Source organism: Schistocerca americana, chromosome 2 (genome assembly GCF_021461395.2).
Source record: "Schistocerca americana isolate TAMUIC-IGC-003095 chromosome 2, iqSchAmer2.1, whole genome shotgun sequence".
NCBI lineage: Eukaryota > Metazoa > Arthropoda > Insecta > Orthoptera > Acrididae > Schistocerca > Schistocerca americana.
The window spans coordinates 310,305,291-310,326,737 of NC_060120.1; the positions used below are offsets into that span (position 1 = coordinate 310,305,291).

At 39.2% G+C, this 21,447-nt stretch overlaps 1 protein-coding gene across 1 annotated transcript in view; it reads right to left on the reverse strand.

Annotated features, from left to right (window-relative positions):
• Positions 1–371: 371 nt before the first annotated feature.
• The window catches only part of LOC124595216 (leucine-rich repeat-containing G-protein coupled receptor 5-like), a 377,880-nt gene continuing 356,804 nt past the window's right edge, over positions 372–21,447 (reverse strand). The window contains exons 7-9 of the mRNA XM_047133860.1: positions 8,696–8,950; positions 4,250–4,591; positions 372–1,230 (exon numbers count right to left, since the gene is read on the reverse strand). Of these exons, the coding sequence (XP_046989816.1) occupies positions 976–1,230; positions 4,250–4,591; positions 8,696–8,950 (852 nt within the window). The 3' untranslated portion in view covers positions 372–975. The remainder of the gene's footprint in view (positions 1,231–4,249; positions 4,592–8,695; positions 8,951–21,447) is intronic.

Genomic DNA, 21,447 nt, shown 5'->3' on the forward strand with positions numbered 1-21,447 from the left:
TATAACAACGCAGTACATTGACACCACATACTATCAATGAAGAAATAAAGCATGCGAATGTCACAAATTCAATGCACTTGTGCTGCACATGAATTTACATTTCATCCAGCAAACTCTTAATTGTTTGTCTTTGATTCATTTATGTAAATTAAAATTTTACCAAGTTTGTGAATGGTTACCTAGGATGACAATCTGTACCTTACACATATCATATTAAGATATTCATTTATACTCTCAAGATGCCAGCATTGAAACAATAATGTTAATAATCTCTGCTAACTGCTCGGTACTACTCCACAATATGCCAAAGTTCACAAATGTGTGGTCTGGAAATAGGTTAGGGTAACATTGATGGTCCTTTCAGGTGCAGGTTTTTTAGTTATTAATATGTTTTTTATTAACAAATTATGAAAATAATAAGTCATTTAATAATAAAATAAGTATAGAATTTTATATACATCTATGTTAATATTGACTGTTTGCCACCTATCATAGACACTAGGAGGTCTGTACTCAAGAATCAATAACATTCATCATTTCTGTTTCCAAAACATTTCATGGATATTACCCTTCCATACCTTATGTATTATTGTACTCACACTTAGGACCTGCTCATCCATGAATACACATTTGTGAAGGTGTGCACATGTATGTGCACTCTCTCTCTCTCTCTCTCTCTCTCTCTCTCTCTCTCTCTCTCTCTCTCTCTCTCTTTCTCTCTCTCTCACACACACACACACACACACACACACACACACACACACACACACACACACATAGCTATGTACATACAGAATTACTTTAGTGTCCATATTTCATTCATGAAGGCTGAATGAATAAATTTAGTGACATGAATTAAAATGAAATTCACAAGTCAGACTCTATGTCACTTGTCACACAAGTGTCTGCATAATTTATCACAACTCTTTGGATGATGCTGAAAATTTATCATTTTGGTAGTATTATGTAATAGCCTCAGGAACCAAGGCGCTCATCATCACCATACTCTTCTGCCGCAGATGCAGTATCACGGAGACGGATGTGCAGGAAGCCAGGAGCTCGTGATGGGCACTGTATGCGGCGGGCAAACAGAGCAGTCAGCACTGCTCCCGCAATGCCTCCCACCAGTACACCAACCAGTAGCACAACCCAAAGGCTACCATTTCCGCTGCCACTGCTCTTGTTGTTGTCATTGTTGCTGCTGCCTCCTACTGACGCTGCCTGCACCGCCTGTGAACAAATAAGGCATCAGTTGTTGAATCAACTGATGTTGCTCATTATAAGTTGACAGAATTTGATGTGTGTGAAAGGTTGAACAGAAATATCTGTCAGAGATCAGTGACTTTGTATCTCCTATGCTTTGGTTTGGAGGTACATTTATGCAGCAATAGTAGATATAAGGTACCCTCTGGGCAATTTCTGATATCAATTGCATATGGATAATGTAAGATTTTGGGGGCCCTTCACTGTACATCAGTCTTAGCAGTCCAGGCCCATTCCATATTTGCCTAGCATGCTACAGCCATCTTCTAAAGCAGCAAGTGTCTTACTTCGTGCACCTACTTCTGCCAATAGCTCTCGATTCTACCAAGCAATAGACACCCATTTACTATGGTCACTGACTACCAGGACTTGGACAATAGCTCCAGACCTACCTAGTCTTCCACCAGCCTAACCTCATCTTCAGTTCAGATGATCCCTTTGTCGTGACTACATTGGGTTTCAACCCCAAGCACCTTCAGCAACAGACACGGCACATGACGATGCATGTGTATCACTCATCACAAAGTACTAGATTTGTTGGAGCCAGACTGCCTCTACTCCTGCAACACATCTCAGTATGTGAAACAATGCTTCATTCTGCAAGGCACTCCCTCCAAATGGCAAGCATTTGTGCCCATGTAGGTACAAATCAAGTATCATGCTCCCACCCATCATGACCTGTACACTTGCATGATAACTGTGTTCTATTTTTGTGGATCTTGTTGTGGCCATTTCTGCAATAAGAGATGTTCATTTATGCACCTTGTGTCAGCAAAAATCATGATCATGCTGGTGAATACTCGGCGAGGAGGTAGTGACTTTGTTCTGTATCCCATACTCATATGAAACATGTGTAGCATTTATTTTTTTGGGTGAATGAGCACTAACGATGCCTCTCTTACCATGCTTCTCTTTTATTTGGTGTTATCATATCAGTAAGTAATTTTTCCTATTAAATTTTGAGATTATTCAATACACCTTTTGTAATTTAGTCATGCGAATAAATCTGTTTTCTTACCATCTTGTACACATTATCCATTGTATAGTACCTAACATGCTTGTCCTTACACCCTAAACTTTGGCTAAATATTTGTCATTATTTTATTAAATTAGGTAGGAATACTTTCCTGAAGACAAATACTGTATAACAGAATCATAACTAATGACTCAATCACAAGTTTAGATGGAACATACTGGAAGAATACTGGAACAATGTCTGCAAACCAGACAGTAAGGATGAAACATTTAACTCTTTCTTAAACATATTTATGCCACTTTTTGAGTTATGTCTTATCCTGAAACAAATGACCATCTGTATTGTAAAACTTTCTAGTGTGTCAAATGAGCAGAATATGTGTCTTAAATTTGAAGAATACAGCATAATTAATCTTGAACTTTATAAAATATGGGACATGATAAAACAAATGAAGTTTGATCCCTATTACTCATTCATTAACACATTGCGTTCCATAAATCCATTGTGATGGAGAGCCTTAAAGGATGCAAAATGAGCCAAGCTATAAATTAACAGCAACCACTGCTGGCAACTTAGTTAAATGTACCAACAAGAATTTATGACTAGTATTAATACACTCAAATTAATAATTATGTAACTATCTCTAGGTTACTTTATGTTGTGCAGCGACCACCCACTTGGAGAGGTAGAGGCTTAGATTTTTTTTTTTTTAATTTTTAATTAAGACCTCTACATGCTTTTCTGAAAGATTACATGAGTGAGTGCTTATGGCTTCAGCGCATGTTGCTGACGTGTTAAGGTTCTCACAATAAGGATCAGTAAACAAGTGACATCTTCTGTGGTCTTCATTCATCCTCCTTGGCCAATGGGGTCGCATGAGAGGGTCACATGGTATGTCATATGTGGCAAGCACGGGACTCAGTGAAGATGTTACTCTCTCTTGCTCACCAGCACCTGACCAGCTAATGCGTTCCTTCCGCACTCTTGTAAGCCATCCTATACATTTTGGTCATAGTGGCCACCTCTCCAGGCAGTGGTTGCTTCCCTAGGCACTTCAAATGTATACCCCTTTTTTATGAGTAAACCATTTGTGGTTCTGTTATGGAAATTAGACAGTTTCTTATTTACTTGACCACTCTGAACTGGTTACCCACATCCTGGCCACTCCTGTCACCATGTACAGTATGGAGAAAAACAGCTGGTTAGAAAAGGAAAAGCCCTGCTCCTCCTCCCATACTGCTCAGCTGCTATTTCCACCTGACACTTAAATAAAGCATTTAGGTAACTTCACACATGTGACTATCAGCTGTCTATATACAGACAAAGACAGGATCTCTCTAACAAAAATGTTTGGGTTATGTGGAATTTTCATGCAGGAGTCCGTGAAAGAAGTGACTAATGAAGTATTTTTCTACTTTGTTTTTGAATACTTGGGAGTTTTCAATTTCCTGCTTGATGTCCACCAGTATATTACTATAGATTTTTGTACCAGAATACAAAACTCCGTTCTGAATCATAGCTAAGGATACATTTACCCATCTTGATCACTAGGAACTTCACACATGGAGCCTCATCCAGAGTATACCCATTGATCTCTACAGTGTTACTGGTACTATGTTAGCCAAACTCAATGGAATGACATAATAAGTCCATCTGCTTCAAATGATGGTGACCATAATCCTTCAGTACAAGGGATCTGGACTCATTACTGTTTGTATTACTGATTACAGCTGCAGAAAATACTCCCTATCTTCACATGTGGAAGAGGGGGGGGGGGGGGGGGGGGAATTCATTGTATAACAGTTCTGTTTTTACTGGGTGAAATACGCAATCCTAAAAAGGAATTTCTTTCTGCTGCATGAGAATTTAGGGAATGGAATTTCTGTCCACTGTGTACTGTGGGTAGTTTTGAAAATACTTCACAAAATGTTCATATAGTGTAGCATTGATAGTCTAATATCTAGGTTGCAAACTTTAGATACCTTAAATGTGGCAAAGCATGCAGGTTACCTGCTGTGAGAATTCAGCCATGCTTGCAGGTGATGGCACCACTTCCGACACCTGGCGTACTGTTGACTGTGTCACACCTGGTACTGCTATCGTGGTCCTTGAAGTGACTGAAGTTGGAGTTGTGCTCACACTCTGCTTTTCATGTTCGTGCTTCTCTTCCTCTTCAAAGTGCAGGTGCTCCATGAGCTGCCAGTTCCCTCGTGGTTCAGCGCACTTTGCAACAATATGCACTGCATTCTCTTTTGTCCATTCATAGAAAGGTAGCAATGCAGCATTACACTGCAGCTTGTTGCCTGTAAGCCTTATTTGTTGCAGGTGTGTCAGTCCCTTAACACTAGATACCTGCAAAATAAGAAAATACAGACTCAGTGTGGACTGGTATGTTCTTTTGAAAAAATGCAACAAACAAAAGGAGAGATCTACAATTATAGTTTGTTTATAAGAAGCTGTTTGAAAAATTGATAACCTGATGGTCCGAAAAGCCAAGGATTCATTTTTTTATGTCGGGGAGTGTTCTGAGATAGATTTGCAGACTTTTTTATGGGGGGGGGGGCATTCCTTACTATTCATGATTTCATCAACTGGATATTTAGTTTAAAGTTTTATTTATTTTGTTTCTATTTATTAAGCTTGTGATGTGCATCTATGTAGCATGTCAAAGTACATATTTGCTTTGTCAGTTTTATATTAAAATAAATTACTGTTAATGTTACAAACTGCTTAAATAACTAATAAATTTTAACCACAGAACTTATGTAAATTTCCATAATAGTTACATAATTTTAGATACAGTAAGCCAAACAGATTTTATGATGTATACATATTCTATGTGCATCAGTGAAAGAAAATTTAATTGCAATAAATCTATATCACAGCTACATCATTTTATATATACAATATAAAACAGTCACATAGGGCATGCATATTCTAGCTCCTGTTATGATTACATTAATAAAAAATTTAAAAACAATAATACTGTACGAAAGCTAATTTTGGTGCGGTAATGCTGTTAAGAATTTACTTCACTTCACTTTTCCTTTTCCTCTCTTCCTGTGTACATTTTTTAAAATACTCTGCTTGTTTACTTCAGTTACTTTCACATGAAAGATATTCTCTGACTGCATATAAAGGGATTTGCTGTAATAGCTCTTTGATCAGATGTTGAAACTTAACTTTTGATCTGGCATTGGTGTTGAGTGGTTCATCTTTATTTGAATGTAACCACCTCTAATTTTGAGTTGTGTTATGCTGGATAGTTCTTAACTTCTGGTGTAGTGGTAGTGTACACCTTCATCTTTGTTGAATTTATCTTTATGAACCCAAGCAAGGAGCAGAATTTTGTATATGTACAAACCGTAGCAAGTTATTTTTTTTTAATAGAGTATTTCAATTGTCTGTTTCGAGGGCTGCCAACAACCAGAACCAACCACCACGATATTTCTGGTGTGTATGATGAAATATTGACCAAAAGTCCATCTCTGGTAACAATTTTGAGTGTTTGGCTGATTTGTTCAGGCAAATTGCACCTATTTTATGTAAATTTTTAAATTGTTTTATTAAAACATTGCTCCCCTTTATAACACTGAGCTATTGCTGCCTATGATTTCATGAAAACTGTGATCTTCCATTAAGAAATTAATTACCAATAGCAATTTATGATTGTACAGTAGTTCATAATGAAAGAGTCATATGACATTGTGGGCAGAGTGTCCCCCCCCCCCCCCAAAAAAAAAAAAAAAAAAAAAAAAAAAAAAAAAAAAAAAAAAAAACCTCAAAGGGATTGTTCAACCGCCTAATGGGAGAGGGCTTTATTTCTCCAAACACTGTTCCTTTACCAGATAGAGTATGAGAGCTAGGTCTTAGCTGTATCTATTGAGTGTAGCTGATGCTCATACCTACACATTTTGTTTCTAAATTACATAGCTCTGAAACACTTAAAATAAGAAAGATATGGCTCACATAACTAAGACTGCAGATAATCAGTTTGTAGCATCTGGCACCATGCATTAAAGTTCTCTTTATTAGCACCAGCATTAAGTCTAAATGTCTGAAAACAATTCTATTTCATAATTGGAATGGGAGAAGTATTTTAATATATAAAAACTGGCAAAGAACTGGTTACATATTTCTGTAGAATATTATATGTTCATTTGTTTAGCTCACATTAGTGGAAGAGTAGACGGAATATTAAGTATGTGCATATTTTGAACATTTATGTGTAATGAATAATACTACTCACATACCCCATAATATATTGTTAAAAATCATTATTGTGTATTACAGTCAGGACTGGCATATTTTGTGAAACTTGCCTGCAGCACTAAAAATTACTTGTTTTATTTGGTATATAATGATAACGGACTAGTTCTTCAAATCTGGAAATGACTAACCAACCAATTTTTTTCAAGCACCTGAGCATGACCAAAAGTCCATTTCAATTGGATTTATTGCTTTCAGTTCTTATTCAGTGAATAATTATTATGATGACTGAACAAGTAATTTTTCTTTTCTTTCTGTACACAATGGTAAAGCTGTACAGGATAAACAAGAAACTGTCTGGCTAACTGTGAAGAATGTTTTTAGATAAAAAGTACTCTTTCTTCTGATATTTTTAAAGTTTTAGTTTCTTCATACTCTTTAACTATAGATCATGCAGTACTATAGCGTGAATTTTCTTGAGGTTTTCATCTTTGATTGCAGGTTTGCAAAGTTCTCTATATGGATTATCTTTAAGAGAAAAATGACCATGTTTGAATCCAGCTGTCCAATTCTTAGCTCTTGAAATGAAGGAACATATTCCTTATGAATCTACACCAACTGGGATGCATTTACAGGGCACTAAATGTCAAAATCAATAAATGTGTAATGACCTGCAATTGCTGTTCATTCATTTCCCTATGTGAAACAACAATATTACTTTCAAAAACCATATAAACAAAAATTTCTGTAGACCAATTTGAAACTTGACTTACTTTATTATATAAAATGTACCAACATAATGAAAAGAAAATTTCATACTTGTCAGTGATACTTCTAAGCGAGATTCAGAAATTTTCTTCTTACCCTAATATTGTGTTTCATTTTTAAATTTGGTTAGTAAATGAAACTTAAATGAACTTATCTTGTGGAAGATCTGATACTGAATGAATGTGGTTTATTTAGACAATCAATGAAATTATATACCTATGTTATACTTCATATGAACAAAATGATGGTCTGTACTTACATCTACACCTCTTTTCTTACACCACATGTGAGTGTACAGTGCATCATAGAAGGTACTTTTTGACACTGCTATACATAGGTAAATGAAACCCCTTTCCCTTACAAATGGGGCGGAAAATGCCTGCCACATTTCTTTCTACGAGATTTAATCTTCCTAATTTTTTTCTTATGGCTGATAAGTGTACTGCGTTCTGTTGCAAATAATGGTCACGTCTTCTATGGTGCACGTATCAGATACTATGAAGCATTTTTTCCTCACTTACATATCAACAAAGAAAGTTCTAGTTAAAAGAAAAGTGCTGTTTTATACAAGAGCCCTATTTCTATTATCACAGACTTAATTATAATGTACAAGGGTTGGAACTTAAATAGCGGCAACTATTTATTCACAATCGATACAAAAGAGTTACATGTTTGCTCTTGTTACTGTCCTTCAAAGTAGTCACCAGCATTGTGTAGAACCGTTGTCAGTGATGTGGAAGGTGTAATATACTGTTAGCAGAGCCTGTTCTGTTGATGGTGTGTATGGAGTGGTCTACTGCCTGTCGAATCTCTGGAATAGTTCTGAAGCGAATGCCACGAAGTAGTTCCTTCATCTTCGGAATGAAATCAAAGTCACAAGAACTTAAGTTCGGGGAGTATGGTGGGTGGTTCAGTACTTCCCAGTCCCATCAACTGAACAGAGCAGCCACAGCTTGCGCTGTATGCACCTGCACATTGTCATGCTAAATGATGAGTGGGTTGCGCACAAAGCGTAGCCGCTTTTTTTGCAAAGCTGGTCACAGGTGATGCTTCAAAAATGAACAGCAATATTGTGCACTGACGGTCTGCCGTGGAGGAACATAATGCATTAGGATAACATCGTCACAGTCATACATGAGAATCACCATAACTTTAGACTGCTCCATTCGCACCATCAACAGAACAGGCTCTGCTAATGGTATACTACGCCTTCCACATCGCTGGCAATGGGTTCTACACAAAGCTGATGACTACTCTGAAGGACAGTAACAGGTGCACACATGTAACTCTTTTGTATCGGTTGTGGATAAATAGGTGCTACTATTTAAGTTCCAACCCTCGTATGTACCAATAACAATGGGGAACATATATGATGGATCATAGCATTGGTTGAATAAACTTATATACTTTATCACTGATGGCTGTTTATCTGTTACTGGTGGTTGTAACACACCAAGATAAAAAAATCTATAGACTTACCGAAACAGTGGACAGCTTATTGTCAGCAAGGCTGAGGTTGGTAATGTGTGGCATATTGTTAAACCAGGAGGCCTGCAGGCCTGTGAGATCCATACGGTCCAGTTCCAAAAGCACTACTGAGGGTGCTGTTGGGAGCATGGCCTTTTCACCAGACAGCAGAAGTGGATTCCCTGACAGATGTAACCGCCGCAACTGATGATTATTCACAAACAGGTCTGCTGGCAGTGACTGTAGCCCATTGTCTGACAAGAACACCTGCAAAAGGGAGGGAGAAGCTGAATCTCTTAGAACAAGAAAGGAGATGAGAAATAAAAGTCACCTATCAACAGGTAATGAAAATAGCAAAAAATACCGATTTGTATATGTGTGTCTGGAGCCTCTTTAAATTCTTGAGGGAAGTCATTTTCCTCATTTTCCTACTTCGGCTGTTTTTATATTGAAATTGTCACTTTATTTCCTGATTTAGCTAGTATCTAGTTTTCCCACCCTTGAACATTTTCAAGTTACCTTTGCTACTTGCACCACTGTAAAAAGTTGTTAGCTTATACCATCTTATATTCGATGGATCTGTGTGAAGGAACCAACATCTGGGAAGTGGATAGGTGGGTAGAGGACAGGGACAAGTCCTCCACCTACCTACTCCCCCTGCCCACTCCCACTCCAGTACTATGCATACCTTGTATTTTACTGACACACCTACAGTCTTTTCCCCTTCTCTACATTCCTCCTTTCTATCTCCTCCCCCCCCCCCCCCCCCCCTGCACAGCCTTATGACTCTACAAAATGGCAGCCCTAAATAAATCTGAAAAAAAAATATTGTTTCAGTCTATCCTTAGGAGCTTAAGCACACTTCAGGAACAATCTTCAGGCACTTTGCTTGAATACTTTGAAGAAATACATCAAATTTGTAACTGAAAAAAGAAAAAAAAACAGTGTTATTGCCATTCTCTCTTTAGAATGTACTGCATTTCTAAAATTTGTGTCCTGTTTTTGTATTGATGGCTGAATCAAACTGAACACACATTCAAAGTCTTCTGATGACATGTGATAAAAAGTTCAAACCTTCCATGACTTTCCTTTTGGGATCATTGTACTTTTATTTTATTCTATTTTGCAAAATTAAATAGACAAGAAAAACAGGAATGACACAATGGTATTGCTTGGAGATTTTAATGCAAGAGTAGGGAACCAACTCTTCCAATGTAGAAGGGTCAGTCAAAAACCATTCCTTTTTTACTCCTTAAGTAAGGTTTGTTAAGCGAAAACTTTGAATTTTGCTCTATCCCAGAAAGCTTCTTCTCCAGTGCATTGCTATAGTAGCTTTCTGTGTGTTTCAGTGTTTCAGTCATTTGCAGAATCGCTGACACTAATGTTTGTATTATATGGTGTTCTGTGATAGTATTCTTGAATGCAGAAGGTGAAATGCCCATTTGGGTTCATAAAAGACTGAAAAATGTGCATGGTGATGCAACAGTGGATATCAGCATTTCTAGACAATGATTTCAGTGCTGTAATGAAGCTGAAGGGCAAACACTATTGGCTGATGAAATGTGGAGTGGCAGGCTCATGACTGCAGTGACTGCACACAACATTCAACAAGCTGCTGACATCATTGGTGGTGATTGATGGGTGACTGCAGGTGACTTCAGTAAAGGCAGTGTGATGATAATTATTCAACAAATTGGATATTCAAAGGGTTATGCATCTTAGGTACCAAGAATGTTAAGTGACCTGAATAAAGAGGCAAGAAAAACAATTACCTCCCATCTCTTGCAGCCATTCCATTTGGAGGGAGGGAAGTTTCTGGGAAAAATTGTGGCCAGACATGAAACATGGGTTCATTTTTTTGAACCAGAATCAAAGAGTTAGTCAATGGAATTGTGTCAAGGAAACTCACAATAGAAGAAAAAGTTCAGAACTGGGTGATTGAGAGAGAAAGTTATGGCTATAGTATTTAGGGAAGCAGAGAATGTGATAACGGTTGATTTTTTGGAGCAGGGATGCATAATAAATTCTGTCCAGTACGTTAAAATCTTCAGCTTAAAGCATGCCTTCAGCGGATTCACCAAACTTGAACTGTGATAAATGTTCTTACCACACACCAGTTGTCACACTACTGAAGAGATAATGAAAACTGGATGGGACGTTTTGCCTCCTCCACTATACAACCCTGACCTGGCACCATCAGACTCTCATGTGTTTGTGATGCTAAATGAACCTCTTCATGGGAATTCTCTTTGAAGATGAGGAGGCCGTAAAAATGTCCATGCACCAAAAGGGAAAGTATTTTAAACAAAAGTGGACAAGAATTTAGACAATTTGCATTTTTTAACAATCTGGAAATAACCAAAGCTTTTTAAGAGGATATTAACAACTATACACGGTCAGCCCAAAGTCAAAGGTCATTAAGTGATCACATAATAGTTAACGCTGGTATGCGCAGCTTAAAGCTTCTGGATGCCTCTGTAAGGGCAAATCAACGGGTTGGCCTGCAGTGAGCGAAGAAACGGTTGAACGCGTGCGGGCAAGTTTCATGCGTAGCCCGCGGAAGTCGACGAATAAAGCAAGCAGGGAGCTAAACGTACCATAGCCAACTGTTTGTAAAATCTTACGGAAAAGGCTAAAGCAGAAGCCTTACCGTTTACAATTGCTAAAAGCCCTGACACCCGGTGACAAAATCAATCGCCTTGAATTTTCGGCGCGGTTGCAACACCTCATGGAAGAGGATCTGTTCAGTGCGAAACTTGTTTTCAGTGTGGGGTTATGTGAAAGATTCAGTGTTTAACCCTCCTCTACCAAGAAACGTGCCAGAACTGCGAGCTCGCATCAACGATGCTTTCGAACTCATTGATGGGGACATGCTGCGCCGAGTGTGGGAGGAACTTGATTATCGGCTTGATGTCTGCCGAATCACTAAAGGGGCACATATCGAACATTTGTGAATGCCTAAAAAAACTTTTTGAGTTTTTGTATGTGTGTGCAAAGCATTGTGAAAATATCTCAAATAATAAAGTTATTGTAGAGCTGTGAAACCGCTTCAATCATTTGTAATAACCCTGTATTTTAACAAGGTGGAGAAGGAATAATAAAACTAATAGAAACAAAGAAACAAATTCGAAGTACACATATTACAAGACAAAAGCATAAAATTATTGTACAAAAATAAGTCTAAGAAAGAACTGCTAATGAAACCACCACTGAAGACATTAATGGAGAATGGAATATGAGTAATAGTGTTGAGAAACCAGCTTTTAAAGCACTGGGAATAAGATTTAAAAGATATGCTAAGATGGCTTTAAAGGTATGGAATGAAGAAAGAAAAGGGAGGAACACATGAAATATCTACAAAAGAAAACCTCATCAGAATTATGAGCAGAATATAATAAAAAATGAGGAAGATAGCACACTGGATGAATTGGGACAGATATCTAACCAACCTAGAAAATGACATTCATGAACAGCAAGCACTTGCCTTTAAAGCCTAAAAAGTTGTGGTATGACCAAAATTTAATGGAACAAGCAGAAATCTATTAAAGTGGGAAGGGACAGATGGAGTAACATTAGCAGAATTAAAAGAAGCTTAAATACAATGAAAAATGGAAAGGCAGCTGATATTGCTGACATTAAGAGCAAGTTATTCAAATATGGTGAAATTCTCTTTAAACTATGATTTTTACCTTTCCTAAATTTATTATGTTGGGAGAGAGTGAGAATAACGGAAATCTGGTCAACAGCTGTTGTGTACTCAATTTTTAAGATAGGAGATCAAAAACACTGTAATAATTATTGGAGAATAAGTAAGTGTTTTAACAGCTGGATATAAAGTACATGCAAAAATTTTAACTCTAGAGTTAACACAGAGAGCCAAAACAGTTGTAACTGAAGATCAGAGTGGATTTAGATTTGGATGAAGAACAATGGATGATATATTCGCTTTGAAGATGCTGGTAACTAAAAGAAGAGAATTTTATAATGAGATAAACCTAGTTTTTCACAACTATGTCAAGGGGTTTGACAGCTGAACTTACAACAAAAACACGGCAAGTATCGTCATCCGATGTCCCAGAAAACTTCGCTCAGTGGAAGGAGAGTCAACACAAGCGAATATATGTCTCAGCTTATACGTAGAGATTCGACCTTTTTGAGAAAACAATGGTCTAAGGTTTTGAGGTAATTTGTGTGCCATTTAGCAAATGTATGGTCCAGTTGAAGCGGTGGCACAGTGCCTAGAGTCTTGGCTTCACACTTTTGCACTCTGTACTCAAAGCCAACTATTATTTTTAGTTTTTTTTTTACTTACGAGTATCTACCCATGTCCGTAGAACATTACGTTCTCAGTCGTATATTGAAATATCGTTCTCCTTATTTGTCTACTAATTGTATGAATAGTGAATGAATTAAAAAAAGAAAAAAGAAAAAGATCAATAAATGAATGTGAAAATTATTTGAAATTGTTTTCGGTGTCATTCCTATAGTGTATCTTGATTCATTATCAGTCTTCCTGCTTAACTAGGTAGTAACATGTTTACTTTTGAATACATTGTGGGAGTGAACAGTGATCAGTTTGTTACAAATATTTACTATCAAAAACAGTCTTGATCACAATTTATTTATTACAGTGACCGGTTTTGACCACTACTGTGGTCATCTTCAGACCAATGAGTAAGAACCTCCTTCTGGTGGTAAATTTAGTGATATATCGATTCCATATAATGCCACCCCAAAACAGCAGGGAACCTCCACCTTGCTGCACTTGCTGGACCGTGTCCCAGATCACATAAGAAACAGATTGCCCGATCGCATGGTCTAGCAGGCAACCCTTGTCAGGGAACGGCCACCAGGCGGCAACAGCGTCACACCCTTACTTCTGGAATCAACCACTAGATGACACTCCGTTCTGTGAAATATGTGGCAACATCGGCCGAACGCGTGCAGCTTTCCACTATTTAGCGTCTGTGAAGTACAGCTGTTTCTGACATACCGGTGGTAGTGGATCGAGTCGTCATACCGAGGACCTACGAGTATATCAACTGTGTAGGGAGTAGACGAACAAATCCTGAACTAAAAATGTTCAGATTTCCCGTCAAAGATAAAGAAAGGTTACGCGAGTGGATTTTAAATTCAGGTAAATCAATAAATTAGTTACGAGTAAGAATTAATAAAGAGCCATAAGCATTCGATCCTTTTTAAATTTTGTCGATGTTATATTCGATATAACGTGGCAGCCCTTCCTGTACAAGAATCATATCATATAATATAATTTTTAAATGAAATCTTTGTTGCGATTTGGACTTTTTAAAACTGTTTATTCACTTCACTATCGTAATTTTGGGTGTAGAGGCATTTTTGTGTGCAATGTGAAAACTGAAACCAATATAACATATGGATAACAAAATACAAAGCATAGTGTGGTAACATTTGGTAAACAATTTAAGAAGCATTACCTTACAAGACCTTTCCCTTGGTACTTGAAAATGGCTCTAGAGCTGAAATCGCAACAGTGAAATAAATGAATAATAGCCGTCATCTAACTGCTCGATCATCGGTCCCTCTAAATCCTGGTATGTACTAGAGCCAATGAAGTGAACGAGTGTAAAACCTCGTTTACACTGCTGCAAACTAGTGTTCATAGATAATTCGCCAATGTTCACTGCCATTCGTTTATACTTCTGAACAAGCGTTTATACTGGAATGAAGGGAGGAGAATAGAAGAGAACGAGCATAACATGCAAACTATAGATGCTGCCTATTTTAATTTTTTTATCTGAGCGCTATTAATCCTCACACAGCTTTCATTTGAAAACAACACTACTTATAGTAACAGGTCTGCGCGAGTGCGGATTTCCCCAGTAATAACTGTGTTGCAGATGAAAGCGTACGTCTGTTGCGAATATTTGCGGGTTATCTTTAAACTGTACAAAGTAAATTTTTAACATAATTATGGTTTGCCGTCTGTGGCTCTTCAAAGTTGACACCGCCAAAATATGCTCGAAAAACACGCTTTCACTTGTATGTTACCGCGTTTGCAGCCCCCTTACAACAACAATCCAAAATTCATCGTTTTGTGCCACTCTTATATCATTTACGATAAGTTACATGCAAAGTAAAAGAATTTAAATTTGAAATGACTGTCACTGAAATATGTCCAGCCTTAATTCGCATCATAACCGAGTGCGGATTTTGAAAACTTTCTAGTGTTAACCTGCACGTGGAGATCTTTTTTACCACCATAATCCGTATCAGAAGAGCTGTATAGCAAAGAGAAAAAGACGGCATGGAAGGCGAGTGTAAAACCCTTGCGACTGCAATACAGTCTGCATTTAAACACTAACTCGCCAGAAATGTTTGTGTGTTATTTTCATTTATTTCATTTCGCATATGATTGTGAGAAATAAACTTGGTTTGTAGAATTACAGGAGCTAATCTACATTCTTAGATTGAAAACTCGGGAAAAACCACAGCCGATCATGAGCTACAGTCAGCAGTCTGACGAGTGCATTTCGCGCGCAGCGCTCTAGCCGAACGCAAATCAGCGTCATTCACGTCACCGAAAATACAGCGTTGCCGATTCCGCGACATGGACAGGTCAGTTAGCATTGTAGCGTCGCCTGTGACATCTGTTGACCGACGGGAAAACTATTTTTACGGTTGTCTGTTCCGCCGTAAGGACGGTCAATCTGTTTCTTACGTGGTCTGGGACCGTGTGTCTAAGGCGTTTGGCCTGACTGGGTTGCCTCCAAACACTTCCCTGACAACTGTCTGGTTGAAGGCATAAGCGACACTTATCGGTGAAGACAACATGATGCCAATCCTGAGTGGCCAATTCGGCATGTTGTTGAGCCCATTTGTACCACGCTGCATGCTGTCGTGGTTACAAAGATGGACCTTGCCATGGGCGTCGGGAGTGAAGCAGTGCAACATGCAGCCTATCGAAAACAGTTTGAGTCTTAACACGACGTCCTGTGGCTGCACGAAAAGCATTATTCAACATGGTGGCATTGCTGTCAGGGTTCCTCCGAGCCATAATCCCTAGGTAGCGGATATCCACTGCAGCAGTAGCCCTTGGGCGGCCTGAGCGAGGCATGTCATCGACAGTTCCTGTCTCTCTGTATCTCCTCCATGTCTGAACAACATTGCTTTGGTTCACTCCGAGACACCTGGACACATTCCTTGCTGAGAGCTCTTCCTGGCACAAAGTAACAACGTGGACGCGATCGAACCGCAGTAGTGACCGTGTACCTCCTTCCTGGTGAAATGACTGGAACTGATCGGCTGTCGGACTCCCTTGCTTCTAATAGGCGCTGCTCATGCATGGTTGTTTACATCTTTGGGCGGGTTTAGTGACATCTATGAAAAGTCAAAGGAACGGTGTCTATGATACAATATCCACAGCCAACGTCTATCTTCAGGAGTTCTGGGAACTGGGGTGATGCAAAACTTTTTTTGATGTTTGTTTTTTGACGGTTACGTAACGCAAATCAGAGATATGCTTAATTCTATTGTGCGCTTGACTGTCTAGTAACACGCGGGAGCATCTCTGGTTGTCTTGACAACAGAAACTAGCTGCTATATATCTGAATATGAAAAGTAGCCTGAAACTGATATTTACAACATGAATCTTTACAAGAACAAAAGCTATTAGTGGTCGTTTGTCTTTTTGAAAATACTCACCTGCAAAATAGAGAGAATAATTCTTTGGAAGAGACGACATTAAATATCAGCCCATTCAATATAATTGATAGCATAGTCAGACTGATCATTAGATACATTTCTGTGGCCAGTACGTGTCCAGGTATCCACGCATCTTACTAGGGCGATCCCTTATTCATGTCTGCTGTGCTTACGTACTTTTGCTACCGTGTCATGTGCCCTCAATGCCAACAGGCATCATCCAACGTCGTGGTGGGCTGTGGCTATAATGTATTCGCTTAACAGTGTACATCATATAATAAATGTATGACACTTAGTGTGCATCTCAGTTGTAATGTTACGGTTAAGATAACGCCCTTATAGCCCCTAAATTGATAAGATCCATTTGCGTAGTAACCTTCTACGGACATGCATAGATACGAGGCGTGATTTTTAAGTAAGTACCCTTTTGCCACACTGCGGCCGCAGCGCTGCGGTTGGCGTTCTGCGCATATGCACCGGGTACTTGCATCTGTTGTCTACGCACCACCATTACAGTCTGATTCTCCCTTGTTTACGTTGTGTGCTGTGTGTTTAAGCTGCCTCCGATAATCGTGAGTCCCGCCGACTGTGAAGTACGGGCTGTTATAAGATTTCTTAGTGCTAAATGCCTAAAAGCGATCGATATTCATCGTGAGATCCGTGCAGTTTACAGCGAAAACATTATGAGTGATGGAATGGTAAGAAAGCGGGTGAGAGCATTTAAAGATGGCCGCACAGATGTGCATGATGAACAACGGAGTGGGCATCCTTCGGTCGTTAATGAAAGTTCGGTGCAGGAAGTGGACAATAAGGTGAGAGAAAACAGACGCTTTACGATTTCCTCCTTGCGGAATAACTTTCCTAATGTTTCTCGTAGTGTTTTGTATGGCATTGTGACCGAGCACTTGAATTACCGAAAATTGTGCGCACGTTGGGTACCGAAAATGTTGATGGATGTGCACAAAACGAAACGTTTAGACAGTGCATTGACTTTCCTTGAGCGGTACCACAATGACGGTGATTATTTCTTAAGCCAAATTGTTATGGGCAATGAAACATGGGTGGCCTATGTCACACCAGAATCAAAGCAACAGTCCATGGAATGGCAGCATTCAGATTCACCCAGAAAAGTGAAGTTTAAGCAAACAATTTCTGCCCGGAAAATCATGTGCACAGTTTTTTGGGACAGAAAAGGAGTATTGCTTGTGGAATTTCTGCCTCATAAAGAGACAATCAATGCAGTATCTTACTTTAAGACAGTGCACAATCTGCGCTGTTCAATTCAGAACAAAAGACGTGGCAAGTTGAGCAAGGGCATCGTTTTGCTGCAAGACAATGCCCGTCCGCATGTGGCGAATCAGACAAAGATCTCATCACATCTTCTCGATGGGAAACTCTAGATCATCCTCCATACAGCCTGGATCTTACGCCCAGTGAGCACCATCTGTTCCTGCACTTGAAGAAACACCTGGGCGGTGAGTGTCTTCAAGATGATGACGAAGTCAAAACAGTGGTGATGCAGTGGTTAACAAGTCAGGTGGTGGACTTCTATGAGGAGGGTATTCAAAAACTGGTACAACGTTACGACAAGTGCATCAATATTGACGGAAATTACGTAGAAAAGTAGATTAAGGTACAGGCTTTCATATAAAAATAAAATTATTGAGATATCTTAGCACATCTTTTTTTAATTTCAAAACGGTACTTACTTAAAAAAAACACGCCTCATAAATGAAAAAAAGACATTAAATAAATAAAAACAATAATCAAGCTTCAAACACTGGACACAGTATTGGAAGACCGTGACGGAAGCCACTATGCCACCAGTTGGGCTGAGCTTGTTGCACACTAAAAGGCGTGTAAATTACGTGGAAAAGTGACAGTCGTTTTATCAGAAATGGTCGAATATCTACAGATAAATCGAGACACGTGTTCCTTTATTTTGATTCCATTCCACCGAGCGAAGTTTCTCGGAAATCGGATTATGGCACTTGCTGTGTTCTCCTCGCTAGCCTTAAGCCGTCGGCACGCGGACCGTGCATCCGAACGTTGAGCGTGCTGAGTTTCTGACGTCATAGCGTGGAATAGCACGTTTTGGAGTCTTTCCGAACGTGCAGAGCAACATCTGGCATGTCAGATATTCTGAGCGTGCGTCTGAGCGTTGACCAATGAGACGGCACAACGCCACCTACGTCACACGCACGCCATCTCCCTTCAGCACATAGTTGTGAGGTGCCATATTGGCATTCATTTCAAGCCTATATGTATATATGCCGTTTCTGAGCACCAACAAATAGAGAATTACTGGAAAACCCGTTGTTAGTTGTGTGATTCGTTCCAATAAAATAATGAGAAACATCATATTCTTGGCAAAAGAATTATTATAATTTGCATATTATGAGAGTAGGCTAGTTGAAGGCAGCGACACACTGAAGATCCAACCAAAACGCACTGTTCTTGGTACAATTTGTTGTAATGAAATTTCAATTAGGTACATAATTAGCTACGATTAACCATTTTACCACAAGGTAACACAATATGATTAAGTTCAAGTAGCGCATTGTTGGTTTAGCGTAATGAGTAGAGTCGCCATCCCGAAGATAGTTCTTGCTGGGGCGGTGGATTGCGTCTTAACACTTCCAAATTTTTTTTACTAACATTCGCGTTTTTATCGGGTTCTGATACTTTATTATTAGTTTAATATAAGCATCTGTTAAAATATTTGATGTTATGATGTTTTTGAGGGGTGACTTTGTTCGATTGGCTTAATTTACAGGACAGCTTGCGCTAATTGTATAAAGATATTTAGCTCCTTTTTCTTTTACGCTTCGTAATTCGTATGTTGCAAAGATTCTGCTACTAGGTAGGAACAGTGATCAAGTAAGACTGACCTTGGGGTTTTACTGAAATGTGGGAATGATGAAAAATGTTTATCTTATGCAGAGAAGTATTCCAAATTTGTACCGCACTGTTGTAATGGAACTTTTATAAACTTGTGTCCTTATTGATTGGACATGGTATTTTCCTTCTAGTGGACGATGGAGGAAATGTGCGTTTTAATAGACCTAACGTGGGAATTTTACGCGCGCCCGTTGAGTAAACAGTGTGATTTACAAACTAGAAACATCCCTCAACTGCCACTGGAGTGCGTTGCGATCACGTATACCATGTTGGGGCCCACGTACCGTATGCACAAGTCGCACCGTTCCTGAGCGTTCAGCAGCACAGCACGTTGAACTTGGCTCGCTCAACGTTAACGTTCGACAGCACGGTCCGTGTGCCGACGGCTTTAAGCTAAGAGGAACGGTGGTACAGTGACGCTGTATGCATTAAGGCTGGTTCCCACTAGGGATGCCGCGCATCAAAAGCGCGCGGTAGCGGAGTGGTTGCCATGGAAACGACGTCAGCGGCGCGATGCGGCTGGCTCTGCGTCGCGGTTTGACCACGTCGAACCGCTTCCGCTGCCGCGTGACGCGCTCCAGGTGCGCGCCGCCAATCACAGTACGCGCTGAGCGTGATGTCAGGTACGGAACCCCGGACCACACGAACTTTCGCCGAACGGCTGGTGCGGACGCGGCGGCAGCTATGAAATACTTATCATCCGATTCCAAAGAAACTATTCGGTAGAAAAATTTGATTATTGGGCATGTTACAGCCTGATATCTTCTCTCGATAAAGGACCGAATTTCTTTTCGTTATTCGTCGTGGTTACTTGCTGTATCGCATTTATGTAAACCTTTACACGAAATTTTAATGAGTGTGCAGAGGTAAAAACGCATTGCGTGGACTTTGCGTACAGTTCATTTTAGGTAATACATTATTGCGTATGAAATTTAGTCAACATACCGAAATTGTTTTTAAAGTTGAGAGCAGAATGATAGCTATGACCGTTCTCGAGATATTGAATGATATGTCGGCGGACAGGCTGTGCAGTGACTGCGCGCGGGTCGCTCGCGACGCGACCGATACTTCGTCCTGCTCGTCGTAAATCATGTGGTTGTACCAACTGCAAATTTCGTAAAAGGTTCAAGAAATCGAAACTTTTTTTTTCGCATGATAAATGTGTTTCGTCGCATGATAAATATCGAAAATCTGTTTATCTACCGAGATATGAAACTAACTACAGTTTTTCAGAAGGGATAGATGAATTTTTTTAAACGGCATTTAATGGCATGTGGAATGAAAAGTTAAACCGAGACTAATTTGCTGATATGTCGTAAGATGTAATTTACGAAGTATCTACAGCTATTGATTATTTCCTTTGGTAAGAAACAAATGTTTTTTCTTTATCCGGTGTACTTTATTGGTTCAAGACGCGTTTCGCCTTTTACTTTAAGGCATCTTCGGTGGAATCTAGAATGATTCATACTTGCAGATTATAAAACAGTTCACATCTTTTTTTTACGTGAATAACTGATTACTTACAGTGAACCGAGTTTTAGGCGGACATCTGCGTTTTTCCTCACCTGGTCGCATGCTGTAAGTTGAACTAAAACTTAGATTATGGAACATAAGCACATTTTCATGTTCGCTCTTTTTTCTTCTGTCACTAGCTGTAGACATTTTACCGAAAACACTGATTTTAAGTCGTAACTACAGTGTGTCCACCTCATGTCCCTCACTGTTTGGTTTGTTTATGTACATGTTGCCAACCTAAAGAATTATATGCTGAAAACTAATGTTTGTTTATTTATGTACTCCTTATATCTGTATGTGTGTGTGGCTAGCCAGTGATCGTTATAGAATGTTGAAAGTGAATGCAGTAGTTGTCAGACAGTGGTTGAAAGATTTGGTGTTCAGCTGATCTCAGTTTTGGTTTAAATGTTTTGTGGAGGAGTGCATGGAAGAGTAAATTCACTGCTTACATTAATAGATAAAACAGTAGAATAGCATTTCAACAGATGATTATTATCAGAATACTATCACCCAACCCCTTTGTCCCCACTCTTTGACGCCTCATAATATGTCCTGTCACCTTACCCCTCTTGTAGTCAAAGTTGTGCCGTAATTTCCTCTTCCTCCTCTAATTCCATACCTCTTCTTTAGTTACACGATTCTCGTATCTAATCTTCAGCATTCTT